A 20,651-nucleotide genomic window follows, 5' to 3' on the forward strand; every position below is an offset into this window, starting at 1 on the left:
CTTGGTGAGTTAAGGACTTCCCCTGCATGTGAAGACAAGGGCAAGGTGGAGGGCAAGGAGTGCTCAAATCCTGTGGGTATGTGGAACTAGTTGTGTGGATTTGAATCATAGCTCTTGTAGTTCATTGATGTTGAGCAATTTCATTTTTGGGTGAGTTAGGTTTGCACCCCTCAAGATCAAAATTTATGGGATTTCCTAATAACACTGTTGTGGAAACCCTTGAAAGACATTGGCATGTTATTAACTACCTTTGTTTTTTTAACAGATTAATGACTTAAGTGAAATGCAGATTGATTTAACAATGAAAGATATGGCAAATACCCTATTACTTATACTACCAGAAAGTCCAACAAAAGTGGAGGATTTACTTGCACGCAATGAGGTGACCACATTTTTTAAAAAAATAATGGAACAAATATCTTTTTAAATAGACATTTTTATTCATCATTTTGATTGATTGTGTGTGCAAGCATGCAACAACATTACTGATTAGTTCTCATTTTGCCTCTCACCTCACCTGACCATCAGTGCTACTACTTTATACATGAGTAGACCAGAATCCTGTTCCTAAGTAGCTATCAGTTACATAGATTTGAACTAAAAGATTATTGTTGTTATTTTCTTGAAGCAACATTCTGCACCTTCCATTTGTCCTCTTCCTTTATTTTTTATTCTTAATAAATTTCATTTAAAAAATATTGGTTGCTAGTGTATTGAGGCTCTTGGGTAGTTTTGTGCCAAAACTCTCAGGGTTATTCCAACCCTTTGGGTACCTTGTCCCTTGGTTCAAGCTGCAGTACACTGGTCTCTGGGGAGAGACAGATGAGCTGGATGCTGTCTCTCTGCTTCCCTTGAACTAAGCCACACCCACACTGGCAAAGTGATCTCAGGTCTCATGTTAACCCTTTTAGGCATGTACCGGTAAGTGAGAGTCAATAACTGTATATTACAACATGAGATAGCTGTTAAGGCAGAGGAGAGGGAAGACTTGTAGGATTTTGTTGGCATCCACAGCAATATCAAACTTGTCCATTCACCTGGGCCGCTAATTTGCCTTGGAACCATGTTCCTATAGTTTGGAAACTTCAGGTTTAAGAAGTGAAATTATGGCAAAATTTGTCTTAGGTGTGTGTTTTACATATTAACTGAGTGAAGCAACAGGTGTCTTGTCTTGGCTGTCTAGGATTGATCTTCGTATTGGTTTCAGCAACTGAGTAAGTTCCTGTAAGGTGTGGGAAACCTCCACAGTTGCTATAGGAACTCAGTCCTTATATTATATTTTTTGAAGAATATGATCTTTTTGAATAATAATATATATTAAGACTGATGGTTGAAACTTTAAGGCCATATGATTTGTTCTGGTTTAAAGCACTTCATATTCTGATAATATGAAAATACTGGTAGTGGTAAATATAAAATTATTGCTTTTGAATCTTCAGAAGTGATATGTGTAAATCAAAGTTAAAATGTGTCACTTTTATAACCATAAGTAATTAAATACATTTCAAAATAAGTTTTCATTTCTGATATATTATTGGTATTAACTAATGGAATTACAACCTTGGCCAAGTGTTCTGATTCCCCCTCCCCCCAGTATTGTAAACATTCTTCCTGTATATCATGAACAGGTATGCACCAAGGAATGGGCTGAAATCTTAAACAACAGAAGCAGACACATAGAAGATGCAGTGCAAGAACTGATATCTATATTTGAGCAAATTTACGAAGTTAAGCGTACTAAAAAACCAAGTGTGAAAAAATTTCAACCGCAAGGTATTTTTTTTATATCTCTGTGTGAAATGTTCAAAAGAAACAAGTAGTTACATTATTTATGCACATTTTCTTTGCCTTTTCCCGTGAGGTGTGTGTGTTCTTTGTCCAAAATTATATGACTATATAAGATTCCTTACTATCAATGATTATAAGAAGTTTTTTTTTAATGCTTCAAAGGTGACATTCATTTATTTATTCAAAAGCATTTCTAAACTGTTCCAAATTTAAAAATCTCTAAGCAGTATACAAAAATACTACATAAAAACAGCAGAACTGTATTGTAAAAGTAGCGATACAAACATAAAAAATAATATTGAAAAAACAGATTTCATTTCTGGCGCATGTTCCACAGAAGCTTCCATCCCTTGCACTCCCACGCTTTGCCAATATATTGTACATGGTTGTTATTGTTCCTCATTACATCTTTCTGCCACCCCACCCTGCCTGTCTTCCTGGTTCATCACACCAGCAGTAATTGGTAGATTTGTGATCTGTTAGGAGCCTGCTTCTTTATGCAGGCTGGAGCTCAAATAGGCATTTTGCAATGCAAACCTCATTACACTGTAACCCCTGGAATCTTGCAAAGCTGTGAAGCGTGTTGTGGTGTGCAATAGCATCCAGTGATGCTATAAATCTCAGGCTAGACTGCACCCATTTAGGCAGAAGGTCTCCAAGGTGAACTGTCTCTGGAATATTAGAGCAGTATAGGTAAGGGAAATTGGCAAATCAGATCCATTACTTTGGGATAATGTTTGGTGCCAAGGGCTGGCCCAGCTGCTGTGATGCACAAAGAGGGGCTGAGTGTGAACCATGGCTGCTATACACCTGATGAAGAAATGGGGTGAATGTGGCCTCCCTCCCTTCTATGTTGTTCCTACCCAGTCTTTGCCTGACCTTTATATGATTGAATTAACATCTGTGGAGGGGTTTATATGCATAGCGCCTACTGTGCAAAGGCTCGACCTACATGACCTATTAACCTCAATTTTGTAGTGTATTGGTTGCAGGGATGAGGCCTATATGTATTTGGGCTTTACGTATGCAAAATCTTATGGAAAAAGTAGGTTTTAGTGCATGACAGTAATCCTTTCCCTTTCACCGTATGTACAGTGTTGGGTATGAACTTCTGCACAGGACTATCAGTTGAATGAACTATGTTAAATTTATCTTATATTTTATTTTCAATAGAAGGGAAGCATGTAGCATTCGGAAGTTCATCAGATGAGAAGACTTCTGCGTCTTCAGGTGTGCTCAGTAGTGAAGACGCTGAGGACAGTGAGAAGGAAGATGAGTTTAAAAAGGTATTCCATTGCAAATGAGTAACCGGTTATATAGTGCAAGACACACATTACTGAAACTGAACAGAAAATTATTCGCAAAGTTGTAAGGACAATTTTCAAATGTTATTTAGCTTTTCCTCCCCTCCCCCCTCCCCTACTTTGAAGATACTTGGAAGTGAGAGTGGGATTGCAGTCTTTTGTCCTGATCTATGGGGATTCTCACCACTGAGGTCAAGCAAAGGCAAGATCTGTAGTCCCAGGGTTTTTGGCAGGATCTGTACCATGATGAAGGATCAAGGTGTGGGTTTCCTGGTCCTGTGCTTTACTGAACATCAGAAGATTCTAAGTCAAATCTCATTTTGTCTCCCCTGTGACCAACTCAGTAATAACTAGATAACTGGTCTATTGGTTTGAAGAAACAAAGAGAAGAGAGATAAAGTGTTGGCTGTTTTCTGGGATACCTGTAAATTTAACAAGAACACATTCTTCTTAATTGTAGGAATGCAAAGAAGTAGTTGCATATTTTAGTCATCAGTTGCTGGACAGCCTACAGAAAGCTACTCGATTATCCTTGGATGCCCTTAAAAAGCGAATATTTGTTGCAAGGTATGTGCTAAAAGAGGCTTTGTGTAGTGAAGAAAATTTCACACAGGTTGTAATGACTGCTTGCTAAACACAGTAAGTTGAACTGAAATGAACAGGTTGTCTCCTCAAATCTTGAATTGGATTTTCTTTCACCACAAGACTCAGTCCTGTGCACAACTCAGAAAATGCTAGTAGTTTTTTGCCACTGGCATAAGAAAACAAACACAGCAATTGACCAGACTTTGCCTGTCTTGGAAGAGCTGGATGTTCTCCGTTCCTCTCTTCAACTTCCCACTTGCTGTCCCACAGAACCCTCTTGGTGTGCCCTCTGTTCTGTTATCTCTCCCCCCCCCCACCCCGCCGCCAATTTCAGCATTTTGTAGTGGTATATCAATAAAACATTTCCTGTTTCATTTTTCAGCTCCAGCTCATTTGGACGACCACCCTATTTACCTCAGACAGCAACTACTAAACCCGAAGATGTTATTACATTTCTAAAAGCTGAAGTGCACTTAGCTATTCCAAATGTTGTAAGTGATTTATGCAATCAAGAAGGCAAACTCCTTAATTTCTTCTGATTATCTTAACTTTTGCAGTGCTGTTCAATAAATTTATTGAAGATTTGGATGAAGTAGTGTACAACCCACATACAAAATCTAGAGATGATTTAATTTTTTTAAAATGAGAATACCCAGAGCTTCTTGCTGAGAACTCACAAGCTTATGGGCTGCTGATTGTTGCCAAATTGTGTTTGGGTTTAAGAGAGTTACATTTGGGTTTAAGACAGTTGCATTGTGTTTAATGGAAAGCATTTATGTGTTCTACATAGGTAATGGTGCCTAGTTTGGATGATATCCAGCAAGCCATCAACCGTATGATTCAGTTGACACTGGATGTAAGCCGTGGGGTGGCACACTGGGGACAGCAACACCACCCGCCAAGATCCAGTACCACCCTGGAAACCAATGTTGCTACAACACCCAGCGTAGTAGGAGGAAAAATGAGAAAAGAAGAAAGTTAGTAGCCGCTGCTCCTCTTTTACATTACAAAGTGCCATTGCTTCCAAAATTTCAAAACTGTTCTTTAAAGCTACACCTAACCCAGCCCACTTCCAGCTGGGCATTTATACTGTGAAATGCCCACTTTTAAAGTGACATCTGCATGGTGTTGTGGATAAAACACCCGCTCTCATGTATTACCTGTGTTGTAACATGGGGATCGTGATTCAGCAAGTGATTTCAGCTCTAACATAGCAGGCAGGAGACAGCTTCTTCATGTAACACTCTTTATTCAGACAAACAAGACTGGGGAACTGAGGAGAGGGAGATACATTTATAGGGACAGTAGAGGATACATTTTGGAAGGAACAATCTCAAGCAATCACAAAGCTGCCTTTTGGTGGGAACCAATAAGACTGAGGATCCAAATGCAGCAACTTGAATGAACCAATAGTAGCTGTTCCTTCTGGAACAGGAAGGCAGCTACTTTTCCCTAATGTGAATACAGACACTAATAATACAGATATGATAACCCTTGAATCAATACACAACAACCTGTTCAACTTCTGATTCTCTGCTCTCTCTTGGGTCTAGGATTCTATGCACCCCAGAGGATCCTTCACAGGCCAGGGGACCCAAATGACCCCTGAAAACAACCCAGTAGCACCATGGCAAAGCAGCAGTGGCGCCATCAGCAGCTGAGACTTTAGCTTCCTGCCACTTAATTTTTTTAAAAATGTCTGACCTCTGCAATGAGCAAGGCCAACTAGATACCAGCTCTTGGGGTGCGGAACCAATGAGAGCAGAAAGGGTGTGTTCTGGGGGCCTTGGCCCACCCTCTTGCTATGGTGCTGCTTTTCGCCCCATGAACCCGAACATTTGCTGTGTGTGTGTGTGGCCAAAACCCTTGTTTTTACGGGCCTGCTTGCCAGCCAGCGAGGAAAGAAGGGAAAAGTGTATACCTAAAGAGAGTATTTTTGGAACAATATCCTAAACATACATATTCAGGTCCTCCGTCATCCTTATTGTACATTGACTATATTGCAAGCCCCCTTGATAGCTTTGATTAGTAGGCAAAGGATATATATTCCAGATAAAGAAATAAGCCTTGGCTAGTGCCAGAGGGATTAACAAAAACACAAGTAGTTGGAATGGTAGTCTTTATTTCTCAGAAATACATAAGTAAGTAAAATAGATTCTGAGAGCACAATCTAGGAAATGTAAAGTAGTAACCCTGAGATATGGTCTATTAAATAAAATAAATAAAAAAACGAACAAAATATTGTTAAATCTCAGTGAAATGTTTTTTTATGGATTATGCTCAATAAGAAATACATATTTATCAGTGTAGATTTCTGCTGATTATGTTTTTGCTCTGCTTTGATATATGGAAGGGGAGTGTAAAGAGAGGCTACAGAATTTATGTTGTTAACCATATTTCTCAGAAACACCAGAAGAGTCATATCCTGCAAGAAAGTTGAGAAATTTCTATCCAGGGGTGGCAGAACACAAAGATATTTCCAAGTTAGTTGTGCTTCTGTCCTCATCGGTAAACTCTGTACGGAAAGCAGCTAGTGAAGCGCTGCAAGACTTTCAAAAATATAAAGCTCTGTGGACAGAAGACAGGGATGCGAAAGTTCAGGTAAACTGAATTCTGAGCCTTTGTTGTGATTTTAAGCACAACATTTCTTTTTACTCAACTTGGTTCATGGTTCAAAAGCTAGTGCATAGGGTCTCTTAAGTGTCAGTGTGCCTTGGAGACAACCTTGCCTCACACAAACCCCCTCAAATCCTACCCCATTCCTATAATAGCATTCACAGTTTTTACCAGAAAGCAGAAGGCAAAGAGTTTGCTTGAGGAGCCAAACATAAGTGCTGTATTGTATTTGTGGGTTGGAAACTGAAGTGCAGGGCGGTTCCCACTGTGAATCTTGACTTTAATAGGCTCCTGGGTTATCCTGGTAGTTGGTAGTTGGCAGCAACCATAGAGAGCAGGATTTGAGTGGGGGAATCAATGCAGGCCAGTGCAATGTGTTCTGGGCAAGCTGCTATTTGCAGCTCTGATATAGTTGCTATATGCATGTGTTCCACTCCTTATGTAGCCTTTGAAGTAACACCTCAATACTGAATACTGTTTTAACAGAATAAAATAATTCATGTTAATAATCCGTTCCAACTGCTTACAGCAATTTTTGGCCAGTAACCCATCTCTGACTGAGATCAGGTCAGAGATTCTTCATTACGCTACCTTTGAACAAGAGATAGAAGATTTAAAACCTACAATTTCTGTTGGCCCCATTGAACTGAATACAGGTATGAAAACCATTTTCGTTATGTGCAATGTGCAGGAAAATAAATTGTCGCTTTTGGGGCAACAAGTTATCTGCTTTTCTGAGCAACATTTGGAATAGCTGTGTCAATTGTAGGTTGATCTTGCAATCTTGAATTGATCTTTTCCTCTTGTTTCTAGGTCTTCAGATTGTCTTTTGTCCATCCTAGAGAAATGCCTCAATACTTTTTTTTTTTTTACAGCCATAGCACTGAGTTGAAATTTTGTTATAGCAACACAAATCTGGCATTTGTGGAAATTTTACTTTGAACTACAATTATTAGGCAGACAAAAGATCATGCCATAGCCCAGTAACCAACCATATTATGTTAGGAAATAACCCGCTCATCTCTAAAGTCCAATACAGAAGTTATTATCTGTGGGCTGTGCTCTGTGAACATATGGAGAGGGTGGGGAGCTCTGAGCACCCCTGACAGCTCCATGCGATTGAGACCTCCATTTGAGGATGGAGGAGTCTGTGCACAAGCAGCTGAATGTGCTTAGGTTTCCTCTTCATACTGTCTGTCCAATGTTTGAAGGTGCAGGTGCGCAGAGCCAGCATATGCAGCCCTACATGCCGCTCTGCACATTCTTGGAACATGTGATGGATAACCTCTGTGCACTGCTAGGTCTTCTCTTGATTCTTAAGTTCTAGCCCTGTTATAGGAAATAATTACACAATGGAAACACCCCTCCCCCCCTGTGACTACATTTATTGGCTCTAATTGTTACTTAACTCTAGTTAGATACTTGACATCAAGGGGCTCTGTTAAGGAGATACAAAGGCAGAGTAAAGCATGAAGATGTAATAACATATATTATTTTACTAACTATAACCAAAATCTAAAGAAGCAGGGCTTTAATCATCTAGCACAAATTGAACAGGAAAGAATCTTTAAGTTTCCGCTTAAGGACTTGAGATTCTGCTGCATCCTGTACACCCATACCTGAAGGATGCACAACATTCACTGTGAAGAGACTCCTCTGAGAGCTGTTGGTTAGGAAATACAAGCCCAAAGTCCCTCTGGAATGCAAGACTACTTGCAGAAATTTTTTGGGTCACACCATAAAGCATGGGTAGACAAACGAAGGCCCGGGGGCCACATCCAGTCCAATTGTCTTCTCAGTCCGGCCCGCGGATGGTCCGGGAATCAGCGTGTTTTTACATGAGTAGAATATGTGCTTTTATTTAAAATGCACCTCTGGGTTATTTGTGGGGCATAGGAATTCGTTCATTATATTTTTTTCAAATAATGGTCTGAGGGACAGTGGACCGGCCCCCTGCTGAAAAAGTTTGCTGACCCCTGGCCTAAAGGTTGTAATTTCACTGACTAGGCTGTTTTGTTTTAAACTTGTCTGTGCAATTTCCTTTCAATGTGTGACATGCAAAAGGTAGTTGCTTTCTGTGTACAGTATGATCTACATACTGTAATTTTTTCATAGGACCAATGAAATTAGCGCTCTCAATTGAAGCTAAAGCATGGAAAATGTTACTCTGCCGCTATTTAAATGAGGAGTACAAGAAGAAAATGCAAGACATGATAACGTTTATAGCAGAATATTTGAAAAAACTATCTCGACCAATTCGAGATTTAGATGATGTCAGATTTGCTATGGAAGCTCTTGCTCATATACGAGACAAGGAAATAGAAATGGATATGACTATGGGGCCCATTGAAGTAAGTTATTATTATTTTTAAAGAGCTGGGATTGACATTGCTTTTTTGACAATATGAATTGTGAGGCATCCTGTTCTTTGTTTTGTTTGTGTTTAGGAAGCCTATACAATTTTAAATAGATTTGAAGTTGAAGTGACAAAAGAGGAATCAGAAGGAGTTGATACATTACGGTACTCTTTCATAAAGCTACAAAGCAAAGCCGTAAGTATATGAAACATATACCACTATACTAGAATTAATTAATGGCAGTTCATAAAAAGTTCATTAGTATCAGCTTAGAGTGTATAAGGTCATCTGGCCTGTGCTCCAAGATCATCAGTCCTGGTTTATGGATCTCTATGGTGCTTCTGGACTGGAGATTTGTGTTCCTCAATTGTTTGTTTTAAGACCCTTGTGGCCCCTTCCAACTCTACAATTCTATGATTCTAATAGCTGTGTTTCACATTTCTTTCCAAACCAAGTTACCTCTTCTGGCTCATGGCTGCAAGATGCATATCCCTACCCTTTATGATATTCCAGGACTTTCCACTTGAACTTGATCTTTTGCTCCTCATCCATGCACCCATGACAGTAGCACTTGCCCAGCGTGGTAGACATTTGCTTTCCAGCTGCCTGGTCACTCCCACTTCTGGGGAGGAGAGCAACTCTGGGCGGCTTCCAACAAAATATTAAAATACAATAGTCTATTAAACATTAAAAGCTTCCCTAAACAGGGCTGCCTTCAGATGTCTTCTAAGAGTCTGGTAGTTGTTTTTCTCTTTGACATTTGGTGGGAGGGCGTTCCACAGGGTGGGTGCCACTACTGAGAAGGCCCATTGCCTGGTTCCCTGTAACTTGGCTTCTCGCAATGAGGGAACCACCAGAAGGCCCTCAGCACTGGATCTCAGTGTCCGGGCAGAACGATGGGGGTGGAGACGCTGTATGGGTGCTACTTTCTTGGAGTTTTTGAACATCCATTTATATTGCAGGCCAGTGTTCAAGACGAGCTGATTCAAGTGCAGCCCAAGTTTAAGAGCCAGCTACTGGAGGCTGTTGAGGTTTTCCGTGAGGATGTGTCGGGCTATGAAACAGCATATGAAGTGGTAATTTATTTGAACAGTTTGCAGAGAACACACATACATATATATCTCACACTATACATATATAAACTGTCTCATCTAACTTTGTCTTGTGTTGAACAAAACAAAGCACTACGATTAAGAAAAAGCAAGTGGTCTGAAAAAATTAAATTTAGGTCATGTATGTGGTTTTAACATAAATTATAATATCTGGTCAAAAACAATTGTGTTCTATTTTAGAATACAGTATGTATTATAGGCAGTCTAATACATGAAGGATTATAACTTATGATGGACAGATCAGTCTGTTTCCAACCTATATCAGTTTTTCAGGCCTTTATTAATAAATTAATAAAGTTGCCTCTCTCCTTTTTAAACATTCATCTGCAGGTTTGTTTGTTTTTAAAATCTGCATAAAATCATATTTGGATATAAATAATTCCCAAAAATACAGATTTAAATGTATATTTTATTGCAACATGTGCATCTCTAAAATTTATTTTATTCTACAGCTATTTATTTTTAATGTATTGAATTATTATTTTTACCCAAGAACGGCACCAAAATTCAGAGAAGTGCAAAATCTGATAGTCTGATATGCTCATTATTTTGGGAGATAATCAGACCCGTTTGCATTGGAATTTATGGAAATCAAATTCCACATGCATTCCTATGTATAACATGAAATTCATCTAGTCCTTGTGATATCTATGTATGTTGAATGGATATGAGAATGGGGCATGAGATTCAGGGTTATTTTTAAAATATATATTAATTATTGACTACATTTTGCCCATTACAGGAGGGACCCATGGTTCCAAATACACCACCCCAAGAAGCTAGCAACAGATTACAGATATTTCAGGTAAGAATGTTTAAGATGTTAAAATGAGTGGCATGCAATGGATGAATCAGCAACCATTCCTTTTTATTTGTTAAACTCTTCAGAACATTGACACTGGTGGGCGCCTTATTCAGTACTCCGTAGTGCCCTAGAATATTTTGCCTTCACATATGGATTATTGATTTAGAGCATGGGTAGGCAAACTAAGGCCCCAGGGCTGGATCTGGCCCAATCATCTCCTCAATCCGGCCTGCGGAAGGTCCAGGAATCAGCGTGTTTTTACATGAGTAGAATGTGTGCTTTTATTTAAAATGCATCTCTGGGTTATTTGTGGGGCATAGGAATTTGTTCATTTCCCCCCCTTCAAAATATAGTCCGGCCCCCCACAAGGTCTGAGGTTGAATCCTTTTTGGGGGCCCACCTGAAGCATGAGGTATTACAGGCGCCCACTCTGAAACAAGGGGAGCCAAAACAATTTTTGTGTGATGTTTTGCTTCATTCTAACTAGTTATACACCAAATTGTTTTTATTGAAGTATTGCATTATATCTGAGCTTTAGTCCCCTAAGAGTTTTTAATCAGTAAACATTTTCTACTTTTCATTTATCGGGGCCTATGCCATCGTATTTCTTGCTGTTTTGATTCTCATTATGATAACCTTGAGACTAACCTTTTATATGGTGCTGTGAGAGTCAAATGACTGCCCTAAATCTTGTGTAGCTATTAGACTCTGTGAAAGATAAGAAGAGCTCATCAAACAGTACAAGGTAGCCTACTATCAGAACATGAGTGCAGTGTGCAGCCGCTGCCCCTTTCTGCGTATGTGTAAATTCAGACATTGTTTGCTTATGACAGCAGTAGTTGTTAGAGTAGTGGTGCTTGTCTGACTTGTCACCCACATCACTGCAGCTTACTCGCAGGTAGAGGGTGAGGATGTCGTGGTGCAAATGCACTGGAGGAGTCGATTGCATTTGCACCATGCTGACCCTCCCCCTCCCCCTCCTAGTAAGCAGCAGTGATATGGGCAATGAGATCCCTGCGGCATTGCCAACCACTTCTGTGTTATAGCTAATGATCAAATTGATTCACCAAGCCTTTTCACACGTATGTATTTTCCACATATTATACCAGCAGACTTCGAATTCCTTGCTTTTTTCAGTTGTTTTGTAGGACTTTGTGCATGTGACTGTACTGTAGGGAACCAAGATAGTTTGTGCTGGCTACATGGACTCCAGGTCCAACTTGAAGTCCCGGTATTAGGACCTGAAACCTAAATTACTTGGGACTAGGGTATGTGAAGGAGTACTTCTTCCACTCTGAGCTGTCCTCCACTCTCTTAGGTCCTAATCTGAGGCAGGTTCTTCATTCCCTATGGCCTGCTCTCAAAGGTTGGGGAGGTGATATGGTGACAGCATCTTTTCAGCCAATGCACACAAGCTTCAGAACTCCCTCTCCATCTCCTCTCACATCTTTCTCTTCACAAGCTTTGTGTTAAGGCAGTTACCTTAAGACAAGGGGAAGGTTAATTGCTATGTTTTCTCTTGCTGTGTTTTTCTGTTGCTAATCTCCAGTTGCTATTTTGGCTCTATTTTTATTATTATTGTAACCTTTCATGCTTTCTTTTAATTTGTGAGCCAGTGCGGACATTGGCTTTTTAAACAGAAAAGCGGGCTAGAAACATTTAAAAATGCAGTATAGTAAATCTAAATGTTGATCACATGAAGCATTTCTGATAAGAAGATATCACATGACTGCAGTCTTCAAACCAATCTAGGAAAGTACTGATGGCCTAGTTAACATAAACATTGCATATAGTAGTTGATTTCTCACCACCTGATTACTCCGTACTTGACAACTCATAGCTATTGAGTGCAGGAACCAACTTCATTGAAAAACATTGCTTCAGCCACCAAATGATTAGCATGCCAGAGTGAACTGGCCCTGTGTAATTGGCATTCACAGAGATCTGCAAGTAATACATTCATGTGTACAAACTGCATCATGAACATTATGTTATGATCTAATCCCCAGACTTCTCATATGAGAACGAAGCCCAAGGGACTTGGCTTGGATATGCATGTAGTAAAGGATAGCTATGTTTGTGTTACATAATCTAAATCCTTTGTTAATTTCTGTTATTTATTAGGCCAATTTTGATGAGCTCTGGAGGAAATTCATTACTTATTCATCTGGTGAGCAGCTATTTGGATTGCCTGTCACGGACTATGAAGTTTTACATAAAATCAGGTAACTGTGGAAAATTGTTCTACCTGCCAGAATAAGTTAAGCGTTGTAGGAAGGCTTTAATGATGGGAGACACATTTGCACAATATTGTATTTGTACACTGGGGACACTATATATAATCTTCAGAACTCAGCTCCTCTGAAAACTTGCTATATTGTGAAGAATCACAGGAGGAAATAAAGAAGGGGGGACAGCTATGAGATGTGTGTTGCATGTGATATTTGTTCTGCAGAATCAAAAGTGAGTCGTGGGAGTGATGAGGCAGAAGGGGTGTTAAGAGATGAGCAGTTAAAATCAGCTGTAGAAAGCTTTTGCTTAGATTTGGAACTGGAACTGCAGTTGTGTAAGATATTAACAGAATGAAGTTAGGCAGCAGACTGGAAGACTTTGAGTATAAGCATCTTGGAATCTATATTCCTGTGAATGTGGCAGCAGGTGTATGTGTGTACCAGCACCGCTGTCTTCTCTCTCTCTTCTCCTCAGTGTTTTTGGTTGAGCACCCTGATGCTCAGCTCCTGGTCAGTTGCCTCATGGGGAAAATCATAAGTCTTGGAGGCTAAAGTCTCTCTCCACCCCAATCTGTGGACCCCTTGGGATAAATCTGTGCCTCTCCAGGAGGCCATGGCTCACAGTTTGGGAATCACTGTTTTGATCACAGTTCAGATTAAATCAAAACAAAATATAAAATCAAAAAATCCTTCCAGTAGCACCTTAGAGACCAACTAAGTTTGTTCTTGGTATGAGCTTTTGTGTGCATGCACACTTCTTCAGATACCATGCACACGAAAGCTCATACCAAGAACAAACTTAGTTGGTCTCTAAGGTGCTACTGGAAGGATTTTTTGATTTTATATTTTGTTTTGACTATGGCAGACCAATACGGCTACCTACCTGTAACCAGATTAAATCAGTTGCACTTTTACAAAGAAAAGGTAAAGGACCCCTGGACGGTTAAGTCCAGTCAAAGGCGACTATGGGGTTGCAGCGCTCATCTTGTTTTCAGGCCAAGGAAGCTGGCATTTGTCCACAGACAGCTTTCTGGGTCATGTGGCCAGCATGACTAAACCGCGACTGGCACAACGGAACACCATTACAGAAGCCAGAGCACATGGAAACACCATTTACCTTCCTGCCATAGCAGGACCTATTTATCTAATTGCACTGGCGTGCTTTCGAACTGCTAGGTTGGCAGGAGCTGGGACAGAGCAACGAGAACTCACTCCATTGTGGGGATTTGAGCTGCCAATCTTCTGATTGGCAAGCCCAAGAGGCTCAGTGGTTTAGACCACAGTGCCACCTGCATCCCACTTTTACAAATAAAAGGTATGCTAGTGGCTTCATCATGATGATTTTTTTTGCAGGAAGGAGCTAAGTTTGCTTCAAAAACTGTATGGATTATATGATACTGTGATGAATAATATCAGTGGGTATTATGAAATTCTCTGGGGAGATGTAGATATTGAAAAAATTAATGCTGAACTTCTGGAGTTTCAAAACAGGTGAGCTTATTTTCTACATGATTTGTAAACCATCCAGTGCAATATGTACATTTTATCTTCTGCTAAAACCTGTGCCATTCCTTCTCCTGTTGCCTATGGCTGAAACTAATGTAATTAACTACATAATTAATTATGTGAGTAATTTGGATGCATTTCAGCGTAAGACAAATGTCAGAAAAATGCAGAAAATGACATGGTTATTTATGTAATGTTTGGGGAATTAAAAACGACAATAGCATAAGCCATTATTTGCTTGCGCAAGTTCTGTTATTGACCTCGGGCGAATATACAAATAGTGACAATTTCTGCTCCCGTTTCCATTTCTGGTGGAATTTGCTAGCATACCTTAGTGGTATGAGCCTTTGAATCTCTTAAGGTAAGCAGGAGCAGTCCTGCCTAAGATTCCTAACACCTGGGAAGCAACATCAGCAGGTAGTCACAGCAAGGCCTTCTAAGGCATGGTTCCAGTTTTAGAGAACTTGCTCTTTCAATCTGTCTGATCCCAAGCATGAAATCCTCTAGGATGCAAATACATTTGTTTTTAGGAAAGCCTTTAGAAGTTTTTCTTCTTCAAAAACGAGCTTATAGTTTTGTTTCTGTTAAGATATTTGCACATTTAAGTTTGAAATAGTAAAAAGTTCAATCTCTTTCAATGAAAGGTGTCGCAAACTACCTAAGGGGCTCAAAGACTGGCAAGCATTTTTAGATCTTAAGAAAAGAATAGATGATTTCAGTGAGTCCTGCCCACTGTTGGAAATGATGACTAATAAAGCAATGAAACTAAGACACTGGAACCGTATTTCTGATACAACTGGGCATCCATTTGATGTGGAATCAGATTCCTTTTGCCTTCGGAATATCATGGAAGCACCACTTCTCAAGCATAAAGATGACATTGAGGTAGCCTTCCATATTGTTGCATTTTTATATTGAAAGAGAATGCCAGCCTAAGGTGCAGTTTGAGAGTCAGTGAGCATGCTCTAGAACAGTCATTCCCAATTAGCTAAGGATTGTGGACCACCTATTTTTCAAAGGCCAAACCATGGATCCTCTACTTTTGAAAATTTTAATATCTCTATGGTAGTTTTTCTAATGTGAATGGCACCTCAGACCCCTGGGTGGGTTACGAGGTCCCACTGGGGTCCATGGACTACCAATTGGGAACCCCTGGCCTAGAAGGTATGCCTTTCTTTGCTCATGTGCAGCAATGTTTGTGTCAGTACACAAAAGAGGTATACCTAAGCATGGGCACAAGTAAGGTGTCTTTATTGAGACTCCTCAGTTGGCTTATCAATATTTTTAAAAGTTAATTTAAGGATCTTTCTTTCTTTGTAGGACATCTGTATATCTGCTATAAAAGAAAAGGATATTGAAGCTAAACTGGCCCAAGTAATTGACAGTTGGGCAAATCAAGTCTTGAGTTTTTCAGCATTCAAAGGAAGAGGAGAGCTACTTCTCAAGGGAACAGAATCGGCTGAAATTATTACACTGATGGAGGACAGCTTAATGATCCTGGGATCTTTGATGAGCAACAGGTAGTTTCACAGTTTTTGTAGAATGTTTTTATTAACGTAGAGTTGGAGCTGTGCTCCCTGAGGCCAGACAAGGTGCTCTTCTGCTTTCCATTCTCCGCCCTAAGCAATGGCCAGGGCAGTAAGATGCTGCAGCCACCAAACCAGCTTGGTGCAAATGTAACAGTGCCTTATCACAGTTAGGCGATTAGGAGAAGCTTGCAAATGTGCACACCCCTCCCTCTTTCTCCCCTCTTGTGTAAGCATCCCCCCCTTTCTCTCTTTCAGTTTTGGAGCAAACTCTTAGTATTACATCTGCACCAACATTACGACTAAGTTAGTCTAAACCACACTAACAAAAACCTACTTCTAAGTATGGTTGCGTCCTGTGGTTTGGGCCTAACAAGAGTTAGCTATAGTCAGGTTACATGAAGCCAAATCATGGCTTAGCGTGAATAAGCAAGCATGCTGGTACATAGTGAGAAAATCCATAGATGCTTCACTCCTCCCCTGCTTCAGCTACTAGTGGGAGCTAAGCTGCGATTTGGCTTAGCATTATGTCCAAATAAAAACTCATGGTTTGCCTCACTCCAGGCAAATCACAAGTTGCATCAAGGTTTGTTCTTGACATTCTGTTTGTGGTTTGTTTGAGGGAAGCAAACCATGAACCTTGGTTCAGACATAACACTAAGCCAAACCAGCTTAGCTCTCAGTATCATGGCAGCAGCAGGGGAAGAGCCAAGCAGTCTTGATTTTCTCACTGTGCACCAGCATGATTGCTCATTCACACCAAGTCACAGTTTGGCTTAGCATTATGTGGGAACAAGGCCACAACACCTTTATAATTGTAAAGCTGAACCACAGTTAGCTCCAAAACTCGAGGGGCGGGGAAGAGGGAAGAGGAAAAAAGGGTTGTGTGACTCCATGGACAACGTTATGTCTACACTACCAAATAGAGTCATTTAAAGTGGAGGAAAAACAGTTGTTAAAAGAATATAGTAGCAATAAGTATTGTCAAAAGGGTCGCTCTTGAATTTCATGCTGCTATTTCTTGCCTCCTATTCTCAGATACAATGCACCTTTTAAAAAAGAGATTCAGAACTGGGTGTTCAAACTTAGTACCTCCAGTGATATAATTGAAGAATGGCTGATTGTGCAAAACCTCTGGGTTTATCTTGAAGCTGTTTTTGTAGGCGGAGATATTGCCAAGCAGTTACCTCAGGTAACTCTATCATGATTCAATTATGTAAATATTCATCTTGAAATGTAGCTGTGTAGCAGTAGTTTGCACTTTAGAATGCCATAATATTCATTCATGTTTCCATTACATTTACTCTGTTTAGGAAGCCAAACGTTTTCAAAACATTGACAAATCATGGATAAAGATAATGCAGCGAGCTCATGAAAACCCCAATGTAGTTAACTGCTGTGTTGGAGATGAGACTATGGGGCAGCTTTTACCGCATTTACACGAGCAGTTGGAAGTGTGCCAGAAGTCGTTAACAGGGTACAAAGTTTACAAACTTTTTTTGGGGGGGAAACCTGATCCTTTTAATTTAGGTCAAAGTAATAGTTCATCTTAATTAACTTTTTATGGTTTTAATTAACATTGCATGCTTCTTAATTTTTAGTGTCATTTCGTGTTTGGTATTAAGGGGAGAGTTTTGGGAATGGTGTTTTGGGAAGTTATTAAGAGATTTTAGGGGATTGATTTGTAGCATGTGCAGCTGGCATGCTCAGTGCAGATTTATGAGTTTAGGCCCATATATGTAAATTTGCTTATGTTCTTTGGTATATTTTTTAGTTTGGTAAAAAAAATCAGAATAATAATAATAATAATATAAATAACTTTGCAAATAAATAATTACTGCTCTAGTCTTGCATATTTTTATTAATTCACTTCAGACAGTCAATTGCCAAAGCTAAGTTATGGCTCAAAGTACAGATAATATTGGAAGGTAAAAAGCAGGAATATTTTCTTCTGTTTATAGTAGATCTTCCCATAAATCTAGGCTTCTACACACCCATGCTTCACTTTTTATACTTTTAATTTTCTAGTACAGAATTTTAGGAATTGGGAGAAGCTGGAGGAATTTAGATCTATAGCTCCCCAATTAATGTCAAGGATGACCTTAGGTGATGTTGGGCACTAGGCAGTAGCTGGGATGGGCATTTTCAAAAAGACGTGGGGGGGCGGGGGCGGGGGGGAATAAATAGTAAAAAACCCAAAAAACTGAAACTGCAAATGGTCCTGAATGAGTCTCAATTTTATTGTTTATGCAGATTGAGAATAAATATCAGTGAACACTGATTTATCATCCATTAGCATGTACCACAATATGCAAAAGCTAAAGTAGCATTGGATATGAGGCACGTGGAGCAGAGCAGCTTTGGCCCAGTTGAATCATAAATCCTTCTTCCATCACTTACTTACTACATCTTCTTACCAGAAATGGGAGACAGGCAAATTCCCAAGGCCTTTAGGGTGTTGTGCATGTGGTATGAGAAACCTTGCTGCCATCTCAAACTCTCCTCCGCACCCGTTTGTTGTGTGCTTTCTATGGACTCCTGAAGAGCAAAGGATGTTGCCACCTCATTGTATTGCCTGGCACTGCAACTGTCATGTGCTTGCAATGAGAAGGCCCCCTTAGCATGGGGAGGGCAAAACCAGGATTGCAGAGTTCAGAAATCCAGTAGAAGTCAACAAGTCAGGTGGTTGTGAAAGGAAACAGATAGTGGTACTACTAGCAGGATCATGTTGCACGAGGAAAAGCTTCCTAAAGCAAGAAAAGAATTGGGAGTAGACAAGAGCCAGAAGTATAAGTTGGGTCTATAAGCTGGATGCCCATAAGTTGCACAGATAAAGGAAAGTGGATATAATGGCCAGAAAGGACAGAAGCTTGTTATAATGCAGAGGAGCAGAGCAAGAAGAGCAGCGAAGCAACTTTGACCCAGGAGATTAATAAAAACCAGCAGTAAAGCAGTAGCTCTAGAAGCATTGCCACATTCAACTTTGTGGAGGTCTTAGGCTTCTGAAGCTGTCCACAGATGGGCATGAGAACTGCCAAAGGAGTCGCCATGTTAACTCTGCTGCAAACAAAGCCAATGAGGAGTTTTCTGGTATCTTAAATGATTATGGCATAAGCTTTTGTGGGTACTGGAAACTACGCATGCAATCCTGAGATTTGTTGCTATGCATCCTTTGTGTAGGATTGATCAGAAGCAGTTTGCTACCTGGTAGGTGACTGGTTTACCAGAATGGGGAGGTGGCAGAGAGTTCACCACCATAGTGCAACAGGAACACTGGATTGGCTCTGCTGGTGCATCTGCACCTTGCCTGACCCCTCTGCTGCTTCATCCCTCCTCTCTCCCTCCTGGTAAACATTCACCTGCCCAAAAGTTACCATAGTGGCTCTGCCCCACTGGCAAATTTACATCTTGGATTGATATTACCTACATTTACTTGAAACTCCCAAGTAAGGGCACTTCAAAAAATGGAGGGGAAGACGTTTTCTTAAATAAATCTCTTTTCTTATTAAAGATATTTGGAAAAGAAAAGATTGCTGTTTCCCAGATTCTTCTTTATCTCTGACCCTGCTCTTCTGGAAATACTTGGACAAGCTAGTGATTCACACACTATTCAGGTAGGTTCCAACATATATATGGAAAAATAGTATTTACTGAATGCAGAACAAATTTGAAAGAGCTCTGGTTTTGTGTGCTTCTTCATGTACGTTTAAAACTACAGTGCAGAGGAGTCAGTGACTGTAAGCATGATTTATGCTAGTTTAATTGAAATGGTTCAACATATCTTGGAAAATAGAGGCTCTTGTTATAGCCAGACTTAGGATGAATTCCAGGAATTTCTGCACATTAAGTACTATACTCTCATCACTCCAGCATGGCTCCCTCTTGTCACTTCCTATTGGAAACTCTCCTATAAATTCAAATAACCTTTGGCTGAACGCAGCTGTTTTACCAAGGAGTAAATTCCCATGGTGGGAAGAAATCCATATTGGGATCTGGCCATCAACATCATTTGCTCTTCTCTTTAATTCAGAATTTGTGCTCATTTACAAAAAAATAAGCTAATTTGTTAAAATGTCCTGGCTAGAATTCTATATGCATTCATGGATTTTATTTTTCTTTCAGCCACATTTGCCTGGTTTATCTGACAACATAAATGAAGTGGAATTTCATCCAAAGGATTATGATCGCATAATGGCAGTCATATCAAGAGAAGGAGAAAAAATTCCTGTAATATTTTGCATTTTAAAAATATAAATTAATATGATTCTGAATTTTATAATTAATCTCTCCCTACTTACTACCCTAAAAAAAATGGCTAAGTTGAAAATAAAATGTTATTTCTTTGTGCAGAAGGATGTAAGAGGACCGTTCTCTAATTAGAATACCTTAACTATAAACAATCCCACCCACCCCTTAGACTTGCCAAAGCTGGAATATGATGATAAAATGTTTTTGAGATATGAAATATTTGGCTAGCTTTTGATGACTATGAATAGGGTAGTATGGAGTTAGGCTTTATACATTAACTAACTTTTAACATTAACATTTTTACTATACAGTATGAAGCTTTGGAATGTATGACCTACAAGCCCATGAAGTAGCAGTAGGCAGTGCTCCTTGACATATTTTATCATATGTACAGCAACTGTTTAAAATTTTAACAATACCCTAGTTCTTTTGGTCCTCAGTAAACCATGTTTTATGAAGTAGATTCTTGCTCATTAGATGAGGTAGACAGATCAGAATGGAGCCCTCAGCAGTAGGAAGAGCAGAATCATATTAGCTTTTCTGAGTGTGTACCTGTGAATTCTAGCCTTAGAT

General features: G+C 39.7%; 1 protein-coding gene across 1 annotated transcript in view; it reads left to right on the forward strand.

The window, feature by feature from the left end:
• Positions 1–20,651, forward strand: part of DNAH8 (dynein axonemal heavy chain 8) — a 117,030-nt gene that overhangs the window by 22,533 nt on the left and 73,846 nt on the right. The window contains exons 17-36 of the mRNA XM_033144581.1: positions 266–382; positions 1,629–1,773; positions 2,965–3,074; positions 3,553–3,659; positions 4,060–4,168; positions 4,468–4,654; positions 6,082–6,278; positions 6,823–6,949; positions 8,409–8,644; positions 8,741–8,845; positions 9,613–9,726; positions 10,505–10,567; positions 12,692–12,792; positions 14,152–14,289; positions 14,949–15,189; positions 15,625–15,824; positions 16,869–17,022; positions 17,144–17,307; positions 19,342–19,444; positions 19,953–20,057. Coding sequence (XP_033000472.1) covers positions 266–382; positions 1,629–1,773; positions 2,965–3,074; positions 3,553–3,659; positions 4,060–4,168; positions 4,468–4,654; positions 6,082–6,278; positions 6,823–6,949; positions 8,409–8,644; positions 8,741–8,845; positions 9,613–9,726; positions 10,505–10,567; positions 12,692–12,792; positions 14,152–14,289; positions 14,949–15,189; positions 15,625–15,824; positions 16,869–17,022; positions 17,144–17,307; positions 19,342–19,444; positions 19,953–20,057 — 2,823 coding nt within the window. The remainder of the gene's footprint in view (positions 1–265; positions 383–1,628; positions 1,774–2,964; positions 3,075–3,552; positions 3,660–4,059; positions 4,169–4,467; positions 4,655–6,081; positions 6,279–6,822; positions 6,950–8,408; positions 8,645–8,740; positions 8,846–9,612; positions 9,727–10,504; positions 10,568–12,691; positions 12,793–14,151; positions 14,290–14,948; positions 15,190–15,624; positions 15,825–16,868; positions 17,023–17,143; positions 17,308–19,341; positions 19,445–19,952; positions 20,058–20,651) is intronic.

This window comes from Lacerta agilis, chromosome 3 (assembly GCF_009819535.1).
Source record: "Lacerta agilis isolate rLacAgi1 chromosome 3, rLacAgi1.pri, whole genome shotgun sequence".
In the NCBI taxonomy this organism is placed as follows: Eukaryota; Metazoa; Chordata; class Lepidosauria; order Squamata; family Lacertidae; genus Lacerta; species Lacerta agilis.